Source organism: Misgurnus anguillicaudatus, unplaced genomic scaffold, assembly GCF_027580225.2.
Source record: "Misgurnus anguillicaudatus unplaced genomic scaffold, ASM2758022v2 HiC_scaffold_34, whole genome shotgun sequence".
Classification (NCBI taxonomy): Eukaryota; Metazoa; Chordata; class Actinopteri; order Cypriniformes; family Cobitidae; genus Misgurnus; species Misgurnus anguillicaudatus.
In genome coordinates this window covers 481,820-504,746 of record NW_027395284.1, presented here as the reverse complement: position 1 = coordinate 504,746, position 22,927 = coordinate 481,820, and the positions used below count along the sequence as shown (strand labels likewise).

General features: G+C 36.1%; 1 protein-coding gene and 1 long non-coding RNA gene across 4 annotated transcripts in view; both read right to left on the bottom strand.

Annotated features, from left to right (window-relative positions):
• LOC141363388 (NLR family CARD domain-containing protein 3-like) overlaps positions 1-22,927 on the bottom strand; it is a 123,710-nt gene that overhangs the window by 8,513 nt on the left and 92,270 nt on the right. Inside the window, exon 8 of one of the 3 annotated variants that reach the window (XM_073866055.1) lies at positions 5,167-5,340. The exons of the other annotated variants lie outside the window; for them this stretch is intronic. Within the exon in view, the coding sequence (XP_073722156.1) occupies positions 5,167-5,340 (174 nt within the window). The remainder of the gene's footprint in view (positions 1-5,166; positions 5,341-22,927) is intronic. 3 annotated transcript variants of the gene reach the window in all.
• On the bottom strand, positions 10,035-19,715 carry LOC141363392 (uncharacterized). Its single transcript, XR_012368899.1, has 6 exons — positions 15,086-19,715; positions 14,438-14,527; positions 14,301-14,347; positions 14,100-14,150; positions 12,062-12,129; positions 10,035-11,934 (listed from the first exon to the last, which is right to left on the bottom strand). It is a non-coding gene; the product is annotated as an uncharacterized lncRNA (long non-coding RNA).

Below are 22,927 nucleotides of genomic sequence, written 5' to 3'. Positions count from 1 at the left end.
ATAAGTACACACTGTAAAAATCCAATTAATGAAATGTTGGAAGGGCAAAAATATATAAGTTAAACCAATTTTCTTGTTTGGGCTTAGTTGAGTAAACATATTATTTCAGAATGGCTATGTTGACTGAACTAATTAAGACAAATCTGGTCAATATGTGGACTTATGACAGCTATGTTTCCTGACAACAAAATGCTCATAATATTACTGTTATTTGGTAACAAAATGTAATTTTAAGAGTTATTCAGGCGTGAATGTATGTGCTTTAAGTTTAAATATGCGGTCGGTTAATATAGATAGCGTCTATTTAAAAATGTGCTCGGACACTTTCGGAGTCGGACGGAGAAGAGCTCCAGATGAGCTCCAGAAAATCACAGACACTTAAAGGATTAGTCCATTTTCTTAAAATAAAAATCCAGATAATTTACTCACCACCATGTCATCCAAAATGTTGATGTCTTTCTTTGTTCAGTCGAGAAGAAATTATGTTTTTTGAAGAAAACATTGCAGAATTTTTCTCATTTTAATGGACTTTAATAGAACCCAACATTTAATACTTAACTCAACACTTAACAGTTTTTTTCAACGGAGTTTCAAAGGACTATAAACGATCCCAAACGAGGCATAAGGGTCTTATCTAGCGAAACGATTGTCATTTTTGACAAGAAAAATAAAAAATATATACTTTTAAACCACAACTTTTCGTCAAGGTCCAGTCCAGCGCGATCTAACGTAAATGCGTAATGACGTAGGGAGGTCACGTGTTACATATCTAAAACGCACATTTGCGGACCATTTTAAACAATAAACTGCCACAAAGACATTAATTAGTATCAGTTTACATACAACAATGTAGGAACGGTCCTCTTTCTCAACACATGTAAACACTGGGGCGGAGATTCGCGTTCGTCCACTGTGACCTCTTGACGTGATGACGTATTGCGGTGACGTAGTGGGGTCAGCTGGCGCATCACGACCGGATCTACACGACGAGAAGTTGTGCTTTAAAAGTGTATATTTGTTATTTTTCTTGTCAAAAATGACAATCGTTTCGCTAGACAAGACCCTTATGCCTCGTTTGGGATTGTTTATAGTCCTTTGAAACTCCGTTGAAAAAAACTGTTAAGTGTTGAATTAAGTATTAAATGTTGGGTTCTATTAAAGTCCATTAAAATGAGAAAAATTCTGCAATGTTTTCTTCAAAAAACATAATTTCTTCTCGACTGAACAAAGAAAGACATCAATATTTTGGATGACATGGTGGTGAGTAAATTATCTGGATTTTTCTTTTAAGAAAATGGAATATTCCTTTAAGCGCTCACACCCCGCCCAGCGCAGCCTCGCCTCGGCAAGCCCATCAGAAATCGACTGCTGGCTCTGATATCTCTGTGGCGTTTAAACATGCGATTTAATTCATTTTAATTTCTTATACTTAATAATAAAAGGTTTACCGGTATGTTTTAAATCATATTTTAGGATTGCACTTAAATGATATCGCTGTTGAATTATATTTCATATCTTTCACATTTGTTATAACTGGGCTGCGTACTGCCTGCGAATTTGAACTTCAGAGCTGAAGGTGCGAGTGGAGAAATAGTCCCAATATCATAACAATCTTAAAACTTCTAAATATACCCGTGTGTGTACCCGTGTGCGTGCGTGTGCGCGCGTACTCGCGCGTGTGTACGTATGTATGTATGCGCGTGCGTCTGTGTATTTTGAATTTAAAATGTTATAACTCGGAAGGATCTGGATCACAGGTCATTTCATCTGAGATCAATCCGCACGCAACAGCTGGAATCACTTACTGATTCACACAAGGAAGGACACAAGTCAGCCGTTTCCTCAAGTTCACGTCAGGTAAGTGTTTGTAATTAAATGTTAATTTTAGAATATATTAATTGGCAAAGACGCAAATACTCGACGTTTTTGTAATGATATTTTTGTAAAGATATATTAGAAGTGTGTTATGTTGTGTCCGAAGTAAAGTGGAGCTATTTTAGTTAAGATAGCCTGGATATAGGGTTGGTTTACCGGACAGAGTTTAGAACTCGGTCTTTATTATAATTGGGACATTTTTACAAACAAACCTTATATAATACAATACTGGCGTGCATTTTGAGACAAAACAATAGCACTCATATGTTAAGAGATGTCAGTAAGTTATTTTAGTCAGTGAAAAGCCCTGTCCGAGAAAACCGCCCAATAGTGTTTAATTATGTGTGATGGCTGAGGGAAATTTGGCCTAACATTAACGTTATTAAGGGAATAAAGTCTTTCACCGTCAAACTTTATTATATTAAACATGTTATTTATGTATGTGTGTGTGTTTATATTCCTCTGTTTATCAAACCAGAGCGGAGATGATGTGAGAGAGGCAGACCAGAAGGATACATAGCGAGACAGTCTCCGCTTGGACTGGCTGAGGAAAGTCTCCTACTAAATGGCCCTGGAGATGTTCTGACTGACTTTGGAGGCTTTTTGGACTGTTTTATGCCCTCTATTTAAAGAAGACTTGATTCTGTATGTTCAGTCTGTATGATAAGTGAATAAGTGAATAAAAAGCTTTTGCTTTTATGTGACTGAAGTTAATTATTTTGTTTACAACACCAGCATAAATTATTTGGTAAATCATTTAAAAATGTTATTAAAAAAATCCCAAATAATAAATATTAATTGAAGTAACACATAAAACATTGAGTAAATACTTAAATTTTAATTGACAGAGTCTTTGCTGTAAGTTTTTAAAGATTCAACTGATTAAAACATTTTAGCTGAATGAACTATAAAGCTAATTGAGCCAACATACTTTTTTATATTTGAGTCAAATTTGGGCCAACTAAAAAACATCAATCCAGGTAACACTTTGGAGACAGAAATTGAGTGAACGTAAAATTTCTGTGGAACTAGTTACTAAAAAATAATTCATTGAGCCAACAATTTATTTTTTACAGTGCATAATGATATAAATAAATTGATATAATACATAGGCTATATAAGTATTATACTTTATACAATAATAGTTAGATCATCCAATGTTTTTTTATTTAATTAAATTATAAAAGACAATGAATTTTAAACTGAAGTTACTGAAACAATCATATTTTTATAAATATACGTAAGTAGATATGCATATAAATTTATATAATAGCCTACGTATTGAAGCATTTTTTTGAACACAGTGCCTTGCCCTCAACCAATCTGACTTCACGCGACTGTCACTGCCTGCACTGTTATGATCATATAGGCATTTTTATCTTCATAATGTTTTACATTGTAATCCTTTCATTTGTAATATTTGTGCTCTCCTGAGCGTCTCTCTGTGTGTAAGCGTGTTAAGGAGCTTGCATAGCAGGTATGAGAAGTGCAGCGCCACGTGTAGGACAACTCGCAGGTATCGCATACAAGACGTGCACATTAAATAGCCCGATCTGAGTCAGACGGTGTCTACTTCCAGATGCGAAGTATGCATTAGCAGCTTATGTCAATTGTTAACAATTGTGGACCAATAAGATGTTATTTAATGTTAAACTATGTGAATGGTGCGGCAGGAATTTGAACAGCATCCAGAGTCACAGCCGCTGTAAGGAGCCCCCGGTGTGTGTGTACATAAATAGAAAAGTAATTGTTCAATTTACAGATACATGGAGCAACACTGCGCTGTGCTGTGCTTCTCGCCCAGGGTGCGACCCACTTTAAAGTTTCTGCACATTGTGAACTCGCCTACTGTATAGGCGCATATCACGAATATAGCCTTTAAATAAAGAAAAAATACTGCAGTTTAACAACACGCCAGCAATGTGCCTGAACACACCACATTTTCTGGCCAGCACATCCATAGGCAAACAGATGGGCACAAGTGCATTAAGGAGCGTGGTGTTGGAAGTGAAAATAACTGTTTCCATCCACCTATTTTTATGTGCATTTCTGGGGTATCGCATAAAAAATGTTGGATGGAAACGCCAAGATGTGCATAAATTAAAAAAAATTGAGTCTGATAAATTTCTAATGCGATAAGAAAAAATGCACATAAACTACGGTGGAAACACTTTAAACAAATAAATCCCTATGTGCGCATGTTTTTTAACACGTATGTATTAGCCTACAAATGAACTAATCAAATATTTTTTAAATAATATTTTGTGTTCAGTTATTTACTCATAGCAATCAGCTGAAGCGGGATAATGTTCATCCAACCGACTGTTATACAAGTCCTGATCATCCTGTCAGCGTTTATTCAGTGATAATAACCGGCTGGATGTACATTTCCCCTTACTTAATATTTGGATTAAATTAAAGAAACTGATCTTAGACCTGAATTTCAAGCAGAAATTGCATAAGCACTCAATGTACTGAAAACATAAAATAATGTGATGAGTAATTTTTGTTTAATGTATTTAATTATTTTCTAATAATGGCTTAGTTAACATATAATTATTAACATTAACTCTTTCCCCGCCATTGATGAGATATCTCGTCAATCAAGAGAAAACGCTTCTCCGCCAATGACGAGTATTTCCGTCTTTCCGCAATACCACTTTTACCCACTAGGTGGCCGCAACTTTTAAAACCGGAAGCATTGTCCTATGGCAAGCTGCTCCATGTCCATGTCTGTTTTAAAGATCGCTCTGAATGGGATCTCTATGAAAAGTCCGTCACAAAAATTGAATTATCTCTGCTTTTTGCTCAAAATGTGGTGTTTTGCAGAAACCTACCCATATTGAAAAGCTGATTACTTAAGAACTACTGAAGGTAGGATGAAACATTTTTTTTTGTTTGAAAGCAGGGGGTCTGTTCTTACATTTGGTATATTGTATGTTTATATATTTGAAGAAGAACATTTTCTGGAAGGCATTAAACGTTTGTGAAAATCATGAAAAATGGCGCTGGCTGGCAACTTTTTAAAAAAACGCTGGCGGGGAAAGAGTTGAGTGTTTCCTGCATCACTTTTCAGTAGATAACAAAAGTTATTATGTATTATTTTTTATGTATGTATTATTATTTATGTTTTTTAATCTATAAACTAAATTAAATCATTGAATCAGTTAAAGCTTTTATTGAAAAAATTATTAATGTAGTTAAGAAATAATCATCTTAAATCAGTATTATCACTGACAGATTTATTGTCCTCACAAACACTTGAAAAATCATTTAAATAATAACACTTACTCTAGTTTCTCCAGTTTACAGCGTGAATCTTTCAGTACATCAGAGAGCAGCTTCACTCCTGAATCTCCTGGTTTATTAAAGCTCAGATTCAGATGTCTCAGATGTGAGGGGTTTGATCTCAGAGCTGAAGCCAAAGCAATAAAACCTTCATCTGTAATACTGCAGTCCCACAGCCTACAGAGAGTGAAGAACATGAATGATCTCTCGGATTTCTGTCTAAATTTCAGGATGAGTGTTTATGTGGTCTGAGGAAAAACTATCAACTTGTTTCTATGAGCATTACTTTGTATTTACATTATTCATTGTATATCAGTAGGAAAAAGAAAAATTATAAATAAATCATTATATAAATTATTCACGAGTTTGCAAATGCTTGAGCATAAGGTTTAAAAAGCTAAATCAAGGGTCTGACCAGGAGGACTGTCACAGCATCTGATGCAGTCAAACTTAAATGCTCGAGTATGAGGTTTAAAAAAGCTAAACATTTGGTGACCAACCGGGAGAACCCTCGCAGCGTCCAAAGGGAGCTTTAGCTGAGGTGCTCGCAGTATCAGACGGGTAGGTCCGTGCTCGGTAAAGTGTGACAATGCGTGAAAATAAACTGGGTATAAATATACGAATATACATACACATTCTCAAAAGTATAAACACACAGACAGATATATACACATACAATTATTTATTTATTTCAATGAGTGTGCATGTGAAGCAAATAAACAAACTAGAGATACATGAGCTTTTCTGATATGAAAGTGGTTGAATCTAATGTAGGATTTGAATGCTTCTGACAACCAGCGACTGAAGTAGTTTATTTTAATCCAAATATGTGTATCATGAGTTCACAATTATAATCCAGCTATGCATCTACCCCATAGTTTAATGTGAGTTTATACATGAGTTTACTATTATAAACCAGCTGTGCATACACCACATAGTTTTATGTCAAAGGTCACAGAGGGTCTTAGTATAATGTATAGATGAGGGTCAAATAGGTCATGGGAAAGAGACACTGGTCTGAGGAACAATGACCTATGGTGACCCTTACAAAAGTGATGTCATGTGGTTTTTCATATTACAAAGCCTGAATAGTAACATATTGTTTAAAGCATGGAGGGGAGGAAACCAAAACATACATATATATATATATCAGCTATATATATCAGCTATGGTACAAGGAGAAGCCAGTAGATCTTGCAAGATCTCCTCGCGGCTTTACTTCGCTAACAATAAAGTCCATCTTTGAAATCAAAACCTTCATTTGAGGAAAAAGGGGACCTCATCATTCTTGGTGCCAAACCCGGGATTAGAATAAAAGCTGGACAGTTGAACCCTCTGGGCGTACCTGACGAACAACACCCCAGATAGCAATTTTACGGAGCCCTTCTGATGACATGGTAAAATTTTTTTTTAAATCGTGGCCACGAATTAGCAATTCGTTCCCACGAATTATTAAATCGTGCGCACGTTTTAGTAATTCGTTCCCTCGTTTAAGCTAAATCGTGCGCACGATTTAGTAATTCGTTCCCTCGTTTAAGCTAAATCATGCGCACGATTTAGTAATTCGTTCCCTCATTTAAGCTAAATCGTGCGCACATTTTAGTAATTCGTTCCCTCGTTTAAGCTAAATCGTGCCCACGTTTTATTAACTCGTTCCCTCGATTAAGTTAAATCGTGGCCACGTTTTATGAATTAGTGCCCAGAACTTCATTTAAACCATCTGGACATTAACACAACGCTAACAAGATCAAATTCACTCTAGCCATTATTAATGACGCATACTTAATGCAGTTTTATAAATTCCTGCCAAGAATTTCATTAAAATCATCGGAATAGTGACGCTTATTGCAGCTCAATGCATTAATACATTGCTATTAAGTATAAAATTCATACACCTTATGGCTTCTGTATAAATACAGTTTATTAACTCCTTCACAGAATTTCATAAAATATATTGGGACATAACGTGAGCTAACGCATTGATACAGTGCTATATAAGGATCAAATTCATACATCTTGGGTCTTAAACCGTTTTATTCATTCCTGCCCGGAATAATAAAAAAAACAATAATCGGGAAATTAACATGACCCTTAACGCATAAATAAAGTGCTATTTAAAGATCAAGATTAATCTATATACCTTATTAATGAGCCATACTTCATATACAGTTTTATTAATTCCTGTGCAGAATAAAAAAAACCTTAACACAACCTTTAGGACATTAACATGACGCTTAATGCATGCTAATGCATTAAATACAGTGCTTTTAAGATCAAAATCACTTTATTAATAAGTCACATATTCCTGCACAGAATTAAAAAACATATTGGGACATTAACGTGAGGCAGTAATTAATTTTGTCATTTATTTTGGTTTGTCCAACTAAAAAAATCACCCAAGTGACATAAAGAGATTTTATTAAGTTATTTTATTTTAGTGATATTTAAGCCCCTGAATTATTTAGTTTAATTAATTCCTGCGTCACGGTAATGTCCCAATATGTTGGGACAATATATGGGCAGGAATAAATAAAACAGAATATGTATATGACTTATTAATACTGATTTTGATCTTTTACTGTATTTAATGCATTAGCATGCATTAGCATCGCTGGTCAAACTTTGCAGCGTCTTTGCTTAACATAAAAGTGCTCAACCTGTTCGGCAGGTCCAACCATAGGGATTTTTAAAAATATATGGGGATCATTGAACTGTCGGCCTTTGATGTAAAAAGCTGCGCCGCTCAATGCATGTTTATTGCAGTACATATGCGGTCGGATTGATCCATCAAGCAGATAGACTATTTGATAGAAAGTGTGGATTAAGGATGTTTAAAATCTCTAGCTTGGTGGTCAGTACATGAATGGATCAAATCAGCACATTTGCAAAGGTTTGTCTCCATATGGCTATATAATAAATACAAATAAGAAGGATAACTTTGCAGTATCACATTATATATTTTCTACTAAGTGATTTTCATATTATAAACGAGAGTATTTAACTGCAATATGGCAATATCCTCACAACATTATTATTTCTCAAAACTTTGACAAAAATTATTTTCAAAGGAACTGTATTATTGCAGTTATTCAAAGATGCACACATTATTCCGCAATGATTTAAATATTAGTCGAGAGTATATAACAGCAATGAACGTCTTATATGGCAATAAATATCCACATAACTTCAAATAACAACATAATGAAATTAATAAAAAGACAAGGAAGCAGGATTGGCATGTAAATTGTATTATTATTACCGGAAAAACAGCAAAATAACTGAAATAAACTCTGAGGTAAATGAGCAATAACAGTGGAAAAAACGTTATTATCTATCAAAACTTTATATGACAAAAATTATATTTAAAGTTATTCAAAGATGCACACATTATTCATGAACACGTTCATCTCTGGCCTGGCTCTGTTATGTAATAGCTGATTGACAGGTGCGCAACTCCGTCTTTCGAACAGGTATAATTTTGTATAGTTACTCATTTAGGAAAATTATCCATGATTTAATGATTTTATTATTATTATGAAAATGTTTTTTTTTTTTTTTTGCAGATTGATTACGATTTTTATACCCTAGTTTAAATACAAGACCTTTTTTTTACCACGGAGGGCCGGTGGTATACGGAATTTCCCGATAGATTTTTTGGTCCCACTCCGCCCCTGACTGTATTAATGCGTTAGGCGTCACATTAATGTCCCTACTTTTTAATGGCCTACTGGGCAAGAAATAAATAAAACTGTATAAGACCCAAGGTGTATGAATTTGATCCTTATAGCACTGTATCATGAGCCAGCTCACGTTAATGTCCCAATATGTTTTTTAATTCTGTGCAGGAATAAATAAAACGGACTATGTGACTTATTAATAAAGTGATTTTGCATTAAGCGTCATGTTAATGTCGGTTGTGTTAAGTTTTTTTTTATTCTGCACAGGAATTAATAAAACTGTATATGAAATATGGCTCATTAATAAGGTATATAGATCAATCTTGATCTTTACATACTGTATTTATGCGTTAAGCGTCATGTTAATGTTTATTTAGGTTTATTTTTTATTATTCCGGGCAGGAATGAATAAAACGGTTTAAGACCCAAGATGTATGAATTTGATTCTTATATAGCACTGTATCAATGCGTTAGCTCACGTTATGTCCCAATATATTTTATGAAATTCTGGGAAGGAATAAAACTGTATATATACACGAGCCTAAAGTGTATGAATTTTATACTTAATAGCAATGTATTAATGCATTGAGCTGCGATAAGCGTCACTATTCCGATGGTTTAAATAAAATTCTGGGCACTTATTCATAAAACGTGGGCACGATTTAACTTAATCGAGGGAACGAGTTAATAAAATGTGGGCACGATTTAACTTAATCGAGGGAACGAATTACTAAATTGTGCGCACGATTTAGCTTAAACGAGGGAACGAATTACTAAAACGTGCGCACGATTTAATAATTCGTGGGAACGAATTGCTAATTCGTGGCCATGATTTAAAAAAAAAGTTTTACCATGTCATCAGAAGGGCTCCGTACAATTTTGTTCCGGCCCACACAACCAGTTTTTCCTCGGCCCACATACAACGAAGAATGACGGCCCTACAGTGGCCCAGTTCTGAATTACAGACAAGGCCCACAGATGGGCCATAACTGGCAGATGTCTCTGCCAGATAATAGCCCATAATCGGCCCAAACCTGGGCCAGACCAGGTTCTCACATCGGTACCAGTTCTCAGCCATAGGTCAACCATATTAAAACCAGCATTTAACCAGAACTTCCATAACTGAGCCATAACTCAGCCTAATCTTTCCAAAATTATATTAATAAATAAATCACACAAAAAATTATTTTCAAATTGTTTGCCTTTTTATTAATCAATAGCACACAAATCAATAACACTACAACATTGTATGTGTTAAAACTCTTCTAGTATACACTGCCAGCAATAAACAAAAATACTAGTTTGTTCAAATACAATATTGGAATGAATCTAACACCAACAACTTAAATTACAAAGCAATTTCATCCTCAGTAAACAAACAAAAGTTTAGAACAAACTGATAATAAAAAAAAAACTTTGTGACAGTTACATTGATGTGTGAAATGTAGTTTGCCCAAATTACCAGCTATACACAAATACAGAAGTTTTCATTGAAATTAATACATTAGCATGAATTGAAATTTAAATGAATTACCATGGGTAAATACAAGTTTAAACCAAACTGAACTTAAAAGTTAGTTAAAGCTATGGTCTACGATTTCAAAGATTGTTCATTATTAATAACCTCGTTTATATGCTGGTTATGGTTCTACAGTAACATCCTAACAATATGAAGAGAAAAAAGAATTTTAAAAATCCATTCAGTCTATTGGGTGTATGGTAGCAGATAAGTTGACCAATGTAAACTGTCCGGCCGGACAGCTTACATTGGTTAACTGCTCTCATCCAATCCCTGCTACATTTGAAAATCCACCTCGTGCTCGCGTCTCCACCCCATCGCACACCACCCCGCCCCTCTCCTGCCTGCGACATGAAATTTGTGTCAGTGTATGGTAGCTAGCGAAGCAGCAACATCTCACTAATGGAAAAAAAAACTAAACGACAGCATCAAGCAGCCCCTGCTTGTCCCTACAGTAAAGGTTGGAAGAAAAAGGAAGTCTGTTGAAGAAAGAGCAGAGGTTAAAAAAATTTGAAAAACGCCGGACTCTAAGTAGAATCAATATATGGTCCGCCATTGACCGTTGGAGGAAGCTTCAGGGAGATTTGGGGCTGAAAACCGACGCCGACACGGCAGACTTTTGTTGAACAGGTACGCATTTATTTATACTTTTATTGTGTGAGGTGTTACATAAATATCTTTTTATGAGTCTGACAACATGCTTGCGGTCGGCATCGGAATGTTAGCCGTTTAGCATCGCGTATCACGGGTCAAAGTAATTATATTTACAAAGATTGTGTGAGGTGTAACTTATATATTATTATCAATCTGACAACATGCTCATGCTGCCGGTCGGCATCGGAATGTTAGCCGTTTAGCATTGCGTATCACGGGTCAAAATAATTATATTTACAAAGATTGTGTGAGGTGTTACATAAATATAGTATTATAATCTGACTACATGCTGATGCTGCCGGTCGGCATCGGAATGTTAGCCGTTTAGCATCGCGTATCACGGTTCAAAATAATTATATTTATAAAGTCATTTCTTGAAGCTCAGGAGGGGAAACGTATCCCAAACGTTGTTGTGAAAGTAAATAACGTCAATTACAATCATAATTGTAATTGTTCATTCCTTCAAGCCTTTATGTGTTTACTGCTCGGTAAATATCTGTTCTGATGTTGACTACCAGTGATCACAGCTTGAATTAGTGACGTTGTTCAGGTGGTTTCCCGGTGGGAGGGATCAGGTAGCACAGAGGGGCGGGATGAGTTTTTTAAAACTTACTAACCGTCTCAGGCTTTCTCTACCGATTTTCAACATTGTAGACTACAGCTTCAATTAGAAACAGCCAGCAAAGATACAAGTTTCAGTTAAAGTATTAGCATGAATCTAACTTAGGTAATTTCAAATAAAATGAAAAATTAAAACAATACAATTAATAAAAAATGAAAAAAAAATCAAACACTAATAATAATCTAGGTGTATGAGAAAGTGTTCCCATTCAGAATTTTCCTCAACAAGAAGTACTGCTTTCCAGCGTCTCTTTTCTTCTCAGCTCCTCTTTCCATAGATGTAAACATTACAGCAGCCCACTGTTATATAAAAGAAAACAGATGCAAATCAATAATTGTTATAAAGCAAAAGCCATATAATAAAGTAATTAAAAGCATAATGAAATACTTTTAAACAGACAGTTAGATAGAGAATTAGAAGATTAACCTTTAAGGATGAACTGCTGCTGTTTTCTTCCTCAAGTTGCTTTGGATGAAAATGTCTGCGCTGAATGTCTAAATAAAATGAAACATAGCTTAGACCTTAATAGGGTTGCCAACCGTTCCGTATAATACGGAATTGTCCCGTATTTGACACATAAAATTCTTGTTCCGTATTGAACTGATACGGGACGCAGTTTGTTCCGTATTTTATGAAAATTAATTCAGTGCAAATACATGACAGACACATAGCTTATAATATGTCAGCCATGAACGAAGACCGCGTCATTTGTATAAGAAAACCCTGACGGTGCGGTAATTTCTCCCTCTGTTTGTCTATCAGCGTATAGCGTTTTAACATCTTGCAGCCCCATCAGGGAATGCCCTTTTAATTGGTCGTTTCAGTCATTGTGATGTCACGTATCATAGCAACGATGACGACAAGTGACAACAGCGGGAAATGTAAAAATGACTGCATCCGAGCAGCCGGCGAAAAAGAAACAAGCACAAAAATATAGAATTGAATGGGAAAATGACTACCCGTGGCTGAAATGCGTGAGGGACAATGAATACAAGGCCAATTGTACCATATGCCGTCGCGTTTTTTCTGTTTGTCACGGCGGAGTGTGTGATATTAAGCAGCACGCACGAGGAGATAATCACAAGAGGAGCGAGAGGCTGCGGGCACAGGATGGAGCAATGTCAAGGTTCATTGTCCGTCAGTCGTCTCCAGAGGCTCATATGGTATGTAATTATGTGGATTTTTAAAACTCAAATATAGTTGATAAGAAAGTGATTATAATTAAAAGAGATAGTACAGGTTTAGCCTAACATATATATCCACATATATATCTCTCCAGTGCTCTCCCTCTGTTCCTGTGTCCCGCTCCCTCCCGTCTCATAATGTGTCAATCATTTCTGATGGGTTTCTTATTAAATAATTATGGATTTAGATAGCTCAAGGTTTAAAAAAGGGGTGGGGTCTTTGAAGAGGGTGTATTATAAACTTAAATAAAACCATGGTGTTGGCAAAATGATCATGATAGCCTTTATATTTCACATCTATGTGGTTCAGTCTTGTATACTTATTAGGCATACTTTGCTATTCATTAAATATTTAGGCCTAAGAAGTTGTATGAAATATATTTATCTAAATGTATAAATTAGTTTCCACTATTTTCACCAGAACTCTTTATTTCAGGGGTTATTTTTTTCAAAATTCTACTCCGTGGGGGCATGTCAGGCAAACCCCCCTGATTAATGACTGATGATCAGTTTTGTTTGCGTGACAGAGAGAGAAGAGCCGCGCGCGCACGCTTTCTGTCACCCTGCTTTTATTACTCAAAACAAAACTGACTCGATGGCGAAAGGTCGGAAGACCAAATCATATCCACCGAGGAAATGTTTTTCGTGTTGTTACAGTAACACTTTGTTTACAGTTTTGCGCTGCTCAGCCTGGATTACAACACAGTGCGTCCGATTCGCGAACTGACTCCTTTGAACGGATTCGTTTGAATGAACGGTTGAAACAACAGATCTGTCCCAACACTAAACTCACAAGACGTCACTGTCAGCACAATCATTCACTTATAGCGTCTCAGAAATGAGAATGTAAATGTGTTTAGAAAGATTTGCCCTAAATAACAGTCTCAACTAAAAAACATAGACATTTACTATGTTAACTTTATGACAAATAAACATTTTATCAGGTCTACCAAATAAGGATTTTATCCTACAAAGCAATAAAAGCCATGGTAAAAAACTGATCAAAGATGATGACAGCAGAGTGTCAGGTAATATCTGTGTCTGATAAATGCATGGTGCAGAGGAGGTTGTAAAACTCTTCAGAAAGACCAGTCATTTTTTTTAAATACTTTGACTTAAATAGTGACATTTTTACATTTAAAATATCTGCTAATGATGAGAACATTTTGATTATTATGTACATATAGAAAATCGGCCAAACATATCGGCTGCCCTGATTTCTAAAAATCGGCATCAGCCAGAGAAAAGCATAGGCTATCGGTCGACCTCTAGTCACTAACCTGAATGTCACCTCCTCCTGTCCTGTCAGCATCATTGTCCCACCTCTTTACCTGAAGCAAACACAGCAGATGATTAACAGAAAATAATTTCACAGTATTCCATATATTCAAAATATTTGTATTTTTACCATTTTCCTTTGTATTCAACAATGCAATTCAGGTAACTAAAGTAATGTTAGGCTATTGTCAGTTCTTACTCACCTAATGAATGAAACCACTGTCCAGCCCTCTGTATTTATCAGCTTTCACTGAAATCACAATGTGACTATTAAGCCATATAGAGCAATCTTTTAATATAAACACAAAGATGCAAACATGAGCCTCAATATTTAATTTACCTTAATGTGTCTATTGGAATATACACCCCATCATCCTTCTTTTGTCCCACTCCAGAGTCTTCAGGTCTTGATGAACACAGACCTGATACACTTTCACAAAAAATAAAATTAAACATTACAGAAATACATTTTTAAATAAATATTATTTTTTAAATAAATGTTCTAACATCAGGAAGACAAGATAACCAAGTTCGATTACTTCATTATAATATGATCACAGTAATTCTTAAATTGATATTAAATTAGCTGTTTTCTATAAGGTTATGTCACACGGACAATATAACGCATTACATTACACATGAATCACGTAAACGTTTGCATCCCTTTATACGTTTGTTAGACATTTAGGGGCGGTTTCCCGGACCAGGATTAGCTTAATCCAGGACTAGGCCTTAGTTTAATTAGGAAATATAACTAGTTTTAACAAACATGCCTTACTAAAAACATTACCTGTGTGCATTTTGAGGTAAAACAAAGGGCACTGATGTATTTTAAGATATGTCAGTGCAAGAATTTGTTATTTAGTTTGGAGAGCTCTTAAAAGTGTTTAAGTCTAGGTCTAGTCTAATCCCTGTCCGGGAAACCGCACCATAAACAAAAAAAAATTTATGATTGAAAAAGTTTAAATATTTAAGTTCAGGTACTTACTAGTTATCTTTCATCCTTCTGCCTTTGAAATCTGTGTCCGTTATGATTGATTGACGCGGCGTAACTGTTTCTCCTGTCCTGACGGTAACCCTGCCTATTGGTTAATTTGATTGGCCGCCGCTCGGCTTGCGTTAACAGGAAAGCTCGTCTGCTGTTTTGTGATTGGCCAGTGGCATTTGCATTTTTTAATTTGATTGGCCATCTCAATCATTTCTGACAAGGTGTTTAAAGAAATGCTGCGTTGCAGGAACTGACAAACGGATGACTTTAAAATACCGCGAGAGCGATTTAAAATCAGAATCCTGCCCATGATCATTCCATTCGCTCTCGCAGTACTTTGATGTCATCCGCGTGTAGGTTCTTGTTGCACTGCATAAATAAACTGTGCATCCTAAACGTAACGCGAAGGTTAACTGGCACAAAGATTTGATCTTTTTTAACCCTTCGGCAGGCAAAAGCACAGTGAAACATATTGTGTGAAAACATACACAATGAAAATCGCGCAAAAGCAAGTCGAATCGATCCATTGTGCTTCTCAAAGCAACGTTATCAAAACTTTTAAATTCAGAAAAAAATCTTCTGGAAGTTCAGGGTCATTTGAACAAAATAATCTTGACCCATGATCTGAAGGCATGGTTATGTGATTAAAATGTAGACAAACATTATTTTTTCCAATATTAACTTCTTTTAATACAAAACTAACATTTTATTTAATGAAGGTTAAATTAACATTAAAATTAAGATAGCCTGAAAATCCTTCAATTAGTATAATTATTTATTATAAAACACAGTATTTCAAATGTGGCTTACAATCACTAGACTGATCTGGGCCACAATCACTACACTGATCTGGGCCACATACCTCCCACCCACAACTGGCCCAAATGTTATCTGCCATCATGGATCCAGTGCCATCATTGCCACACCTGGCCCATACTTGGCTGACATGTTGCATGCCGTTGCCGGCAGCACGCCAGCAGTGCCATCATGAGGCCACATTCGGGTCGAGTCCGTCTGCTGTCTGGGACAAACAGAAAATGGCCATATACTAAGGTAAGCACTTTTTGCTTATTAATTAGGTTTGTGTTGTTTGCCAAAATTTGCTCAAAGTGGTGAGACATTTAAGCTCTTCTAAATTTAAGAACCACATTTGTGAAATGGGGTTTTGATTTCAAGGGTACAATCTAACTAAGGCATGCATGCATGAATCTGTATTAACTTACTGATGAGTTGGCTTTGATGAGACCACAGTGAATTGAAACAGATTTTAAGTGAAAGAGAACGCGTAAGAGTTTGTATGCAGGGTTGCATATGTCTATGTCTGTCGGGGAAGTGAATGACATAGAGAGGCCTATGTCTGTTGGGGAAGTGAATGACATAGGTCAATGTCGTGTTGGGGAAGTGTTTATCGATATTGACGGTATACCGCGTTAAAGTGGTATACTTTATTTTATTTTTTGACCATGTGGTTGGAGGTGCAATGATCACTTTGTTTTGGTATATAAGTTAATACCGTGTTTTTTTATTGGAACTATGAGTATGTTTGCAGCTGCAGTGTGTGAGTGAGTGAGAGAAATATGAACTTGCATCTGGTAAGCAGGGAGAGAGTTTCCCTTGGGCAGTCTCTGCAGGCTGCAAAGGGGGGTGTAATTGGTGTCTTGCGGGTGTAGGGTGAAATGACTGTCTATAAGCCCTGGAGATAAAGGGTTAGAGTGTGCAAGAATGAGCCCTAAAAATAAAGGGAGCCCAAATAAATAAAGGGATTGACATGAATGCTTTTTTGATTTTTGGTTAACAATTTGGTTTATAGGTTATCAAGCATACATTTGAAATTAAAGGTTTGGTCAAAACAATTGACACCAGATGGGACATCAAAAAGAGCACAGAACCAGAGACCACAGCCAGCTTTTTCAATGGGCAATGCAATCAGTTGGCCACCTCAAAGAGATAAGCAGATTTGGTTGTTTAAAGATTGTATTGTTCACCTGAGATTGTTCACCACGCCGCAAACTCTTTATTTTTCAATCACTCCACAAAGAGACTGAGATAACTCTGCTGATTTTGGACATACAGATATGATTTATACATCATTTAAAACGTTAAAGTGTCTAGTTTTTTTTCTGTCCACTCCCAATAAAAACAGAATTTTGATATTTTCGCAAAATTAAGAAAATAAACATGATGCACGTTTTGTTCTCTCTCCCTCAGTGAAGTCATTTCAGAAACGCGTCAGAAAATTAACTGTAACTTCACAAATTCATGTCATAGAAACAAAAGATAAATGTCTACATAATGCTTGGAATGTCAGCTTTTAAATGATGTAAGTGAGATCGAAAACATATATTGTCATTCGATGTAAACTGTATGAGAAGTAGGAGAGGGACCGTCTCTCTAATGTTATCTGATTATCTATAATGAGATGAGATCGCCACACCCCCGCGCCATTGAAGTGAATGAGCAGAGACATCCATATGCATAACTTGAGCCTCCTGGAGTCAATGGATACGCAATCCACAACACAGTCTCTCCATTCCTTGTTGTTTCATCCGATTGCACCAAAACATGACATCCAAATCCTTCTTTACTTGCGTATGTGTGTCAGTATCTCCAGACGCGAGTGTTTCTTTGTTCTTCCGTCAAACATTTCACGCGAGGGGAAATGCACATACACAAACACACGAGTCAGGAAACTCGACGCGCTTTTTGGTACTCTTATAAAATACACGATTGCAAACAATACAATTTACTTGCGTATGTGTGTCACTATCTCCAGACGCGAGTGTTTTCTTTGTCTTCCATTAAACACTTTATGCGATGGGAAATGCACATACACAAACACACGAGTCAGGAAATCGACGCGGTTTATGGTATTCTTATAAAATTGTACTGCAAAAATTGTACTGCAAACAGTACAATCCTTATTTAGTTGCGTCTAAGTGTATATCTCCGCACACCGGTTTATTAAACACAGGATCACTCGCGTGCGCAAACATTCCTTTGTTACTGCTTTCATGATCAACACGTGAGGTAATGGCGGCGGCTGTTAACAAACATTGATAAGTTTATCACGCTTGTCCCTTGTTGTGTTTCTACTATAATGATTACAAAAACACAATTAAGAGTCCAAACAACGATAGGCAGTTGTTCTTTTTAGCTTTTTACTGCACAAAAGTAAACCTCTCGCTGGCCAACCAAACACAAACCCTGTGTTCACTTTACGATGGCCAAACAGTACCTTTACCATGATTAGGCTACTATGGTTTTTAAAAGGTAACTTATACTTGTGAAATTAATATAATATCAATATATATATATATATATATATATATAATGTGTGTGTATTTACATTATATTGAAAAGTAAACCTTATCATGGTTTTACTACAGAGAAAGTTACATTCCTGTTGAACATCCCCACAAGGCTCATTATGTGGCTTATTATGCAACCCTTTTGTCTCTCAGCTGTCAATCACTGATTATTCAGGAGCTTTCCCGCCTCCACGCATACAGCCTTTCCCAGGAAAAAGTGTCTTAGAAATTGTAAATCAATATCTTGCTTTATGTGAATGAGTAGGCCGAATGATTTTCACATCATTTTGAAGAAAAAACTCTAGACTACTAGATCCTGTTTTAAAAAGTCTTGGGAAAACATGTTTAGAATTAGTTTTGTGGACTTATATCAGTGACTTAAAATTGTTGCTTTTTCAAAAACCACGCATAAACATTTTTCTCTCAAAAATACAAACATGTACATACATGTTGATTATATGATATTGTAGCCCAGTTTGTGATGAACACAGTGTTATGAGACTTTTGCCATTAATATGTTTTTAAGCAACTGAAAAAAGCACAAGTGTCAGTGCATGTCAGAACTTCCCCAGGGCCCTAAAACCCCTTAGACCCCAGAGGGTTAATTGGCCGATTTTTGGCATATTTAAAAAATCGTCTTTGGCCGATTTAGCTGCAAAATTAGGCTGATTAATATGCAGGCGCATCTGCGGGCACCTAAGCGCTGTTGTAGAACTCGTGACGCTGCCTCTTGCTGCAAGCAGATCGCTCCCTTGTGTGTGCAGCCGTGCCTTGTTCACAAACAGCTTTAGTAAACGATTGCGCGAATTAAGCAGCCAGGGGCCCGTTTCAGAAAAGTGGTTAAGTGAAAACTCTGAGTTTGTTAACCCTGAAATGAGGGAAACTCTGAGTTTTCTGTTTCAAAAAGAGAGGTAGGTTAAACCTGAGACAGCGGGGTAAGTCAAGCCTGTTTCAGAAGGAGAGGTAACTTATACTCAGAGTCTGTTTCCTGGGTAACTTACTCTGTGAATCTAACCTGGTCGGGAGCAGGTTTTATCCTGTAAACTATGAGTTTCTTGTGGTCTCCTCCCCTTTTCTAAAGGAGTAGCGGTGTTTAATCTTGTTAGTTGCTTTAGTACATTCATTCATTGCGCACATTTTTATTATGTACACTGTAAAATATTTTTAGCTGTCTTTAAGTTATAATTAAATTGCCAGTGCAAACCATTTTAACTTACTTATATTTTTATATATTACACTAAACTTTCAACTAAAAAATTAAAACAGTAAATTGAAATGACTTGTAAAGCTATGATATACTTAGGTGCATAGATCGTCTTAGTGACTAAAACAGGCGCGGAGCTATGGGCGGGCCTGGGCGGGCCTGGGCCCGCCCAGATTGACAGCTGGCCCGCCCAATCAGAAATGTAAAAAATACTACTCTGTATAGTTAGACATGTATACTACTTTATGTGGTGTAATTTATCTATTGCATGTTATGTTAAAAACAGTAAAATTATAAGTAAGCCTGATAACTATTTAAAAACTATTAAAGCAGTTGAATGTTGCGTTATAATGAAATATTCCCGAGCAGCTTTCAGCCATGATCACTTTGAGAACTTTTTTTGCAAGCAAGTAGAAAACGTATTTTGAATAACAACACGTTATAAATATGTGCTGCGCGCTTTCCTCTCAATAACATAAACACACAACAAATATGACAGCGGGGTAAAAAATAGAAAGAAAACATCTGATCATAGTGATGTTGTTTGATATAGCGATATAGCAGCACTATAAGTCACGCCACGTTTATTGCTACACTTTATACAATATAGCCTATTGCTTTTAAGCAACAAATAGCCTATCATAACAACATATAAGCCTGCTGTGTAATTGAGACATTAATTTAAGAAATGCATTAAAGCAGAAAGACGTAGGCTGCGGAAATATAGTGGGTTCACTTCAATCCACACCACAGACGTTCTTGGTTTGCTTCTTATTTATTAAATCGAGGCAATTGTTTGATCAAACATTGATTAATATTAACGTCCATTACGGGCTATGGCGAATTCCTGTCGGGCTAAAAAAAAATGATTCGCCTTGGCCGTCGGGCGGAGGAAAAAATATTGTAATGTGTTTGCATTCTCTCAGATTTAGTTAGGTAATTATGTTGTATGTAATTCGGCGTCATCTTGTTAGCCATTACTATCCTCACTAACAAGTGAAACTGTCAGAAAATGAAGTAAAAGCATTAAATCCATTATTCCTTTCGTTCACGTCTGATATGCGCGCTCCTCGGCTCCGCTCTTCACGAGTAGGCTTGCTCTTGTGCTCATCAAAAAGTATATTAAATGTTTATTTATTTGTTATTTCGTTTAACCCCAGAGTCTAACATTATTCTAGCAATTCCCTTTTTCTTTCTTTATTTAGTAAGTTAACCTAAATATGTGAGAACGAAAATATATTTTTAGTGATTTGCATGAAGAGAATATGATGTTAGAAGCTTCATTTTAAGCATTTAGTAGCCGTATTTATTTAAACACTTTAATAGGTTATTTAAAAAAGTATAAGGTTTTTTTGGGTTCATTTATATTTCCTGTCACTGTGTGCATGCAGGTTCTTTTTTGTAGGCTATGAGAGCCCAATATTTTTTTTTACCAAAAAGGCTTAATAAATGTCACGTTGCATTACAATTTAAAGTATCAATAATGTCAAAAATGTGACGTGCAGTTCGGGTGTGTGTGTATGCTGTTTAAATTAGTGTTCTGAAGTTTTGACGAATTTTATAGACTTGTTATAGTTTCTTATTCAAAAGTGACACCCATAGATTCAGGCCCACCCGGACTTAATCCATGCCCACCCATATGTCACGTTCTGCATCCGCCACTGGACTAAAATGTCAAGTACTTTTATAGAGAATCCTGTAGATGATGATGATGTTGCATTCATTTGTAGAAAGTTAGATTTATGTCGCGAGAGGATTTTGAGACCCCGAGTGGTTTTTTTGTCATATCCACTTACATTTATGTGAGCGAAATTATTATATTTTGCAGTCATTTTAGTGAGTGCAGTGATTAGGGCAGATGTATTGTCGACGTTTGGAGTTCGAATCCCGACTCTGCGAATTTTAGTTTTATTCATTACAAACATTTGTAAGGTTCGTAGCCTTATATGACAAAGTATTATGCTTAATTTCATTTTTAGCTGAGCTGCTGTCATCTTATTGTCCATGGGATTGCATGTAAATGTAAATGAATATAATAACGTACAGTCCTCAGTTTATTTACTTCGGATATTTTAACTGTGATGAAAAATTAAATGTACGCATTTACTAGAGTAGCAATTTATAAACATCTCTTTTTTAAATATATGCTCGTAGTTGCTGTACACTTGCAGTAACACTTTCAGTTGTAAAAATGATTAAGACCTCTTTGTCACGTGCTGTTGCCATGATAAATCGTAATATCTGATCTCCATTGATGATGGCTTTTCATTGTGGCTGTGCACGCGCTTAACTCAGAGTCAACCTACTCAGAGTCGATTGAACTAACTCAGATCAGCTTTTCTGTAACCGAAAACTCAGAGTTTACTATCTCAGAGTAAATCAACTCAGAGTTCAAGTTTAAACTCAGAGTTGGTTGAACTTCCTTATTGAAACGGGCCCCAGTAAAAGCGCGACGGTCTTATGTCTCGCGGTGCACTGTCCGTTCAAAGATTAGGCTCATTTCATGTGATTAATGAGTGATGATGATCTTTGTTTGCGTGATAGAGAGAGCAGAGCTGCGCGCTGTCTCCCTGCTTTTATTACTCAAAACAAAACTGACTCGATGGCGAAAGGTCGGAAGACCAAATCATATCCACAGAGGAAATGTTTTTCGTGTTGTTACAGTAACAGTTTGTTTACATTTTTGTGCTGCTCAGCCTGGATTACACCACCACGCATCCGATTCGCGAACCGACTCCTTTGAACGGATTCGTTTGAATGAACGGTTGAAACAACAGATCTGTCCCAACACTAAACTCACAAGACGTCACTGTCAGCACAATTAGTAATTTAGAGCGCCTCAGAAATGAGTATGTAAATGTGTTTAGAAAGAATTTGCCCTAAATAACAGTCTCAACTAAAAAAATATAGACATTTACTAAGTTAACTTTATGATGAATAAATAATTTATCAGGTCTATCAAATAAGGATTTTATCCTAAAGCAATAAAAGCCATGGTAAAAAACTGATCATAGATGATGACAGCAGAGTGTCAGGTAATATCTGTGTCTGATAAATGCATGGTGCAGAGGAGGTTGTAAAACTCTTCAGAAAGACCAGTCATCATTTTTTTAAATACTTTGACTTAAATAGTGACATTTTTACATTTAAAATATCTGCTAATGATGAGAACATTTTGATTATTATGTACATATAGAAAATTGGCCAAACATATCGGTCGCCCTGATTTCTAAATATCGGCATCGGCCAGATAAAAAGCCATATCGGTCTACCTTTACCTGAGATGGCTCGTGGTGGTAAGATCACAAATGCTCTTCCACATTTCAGAAT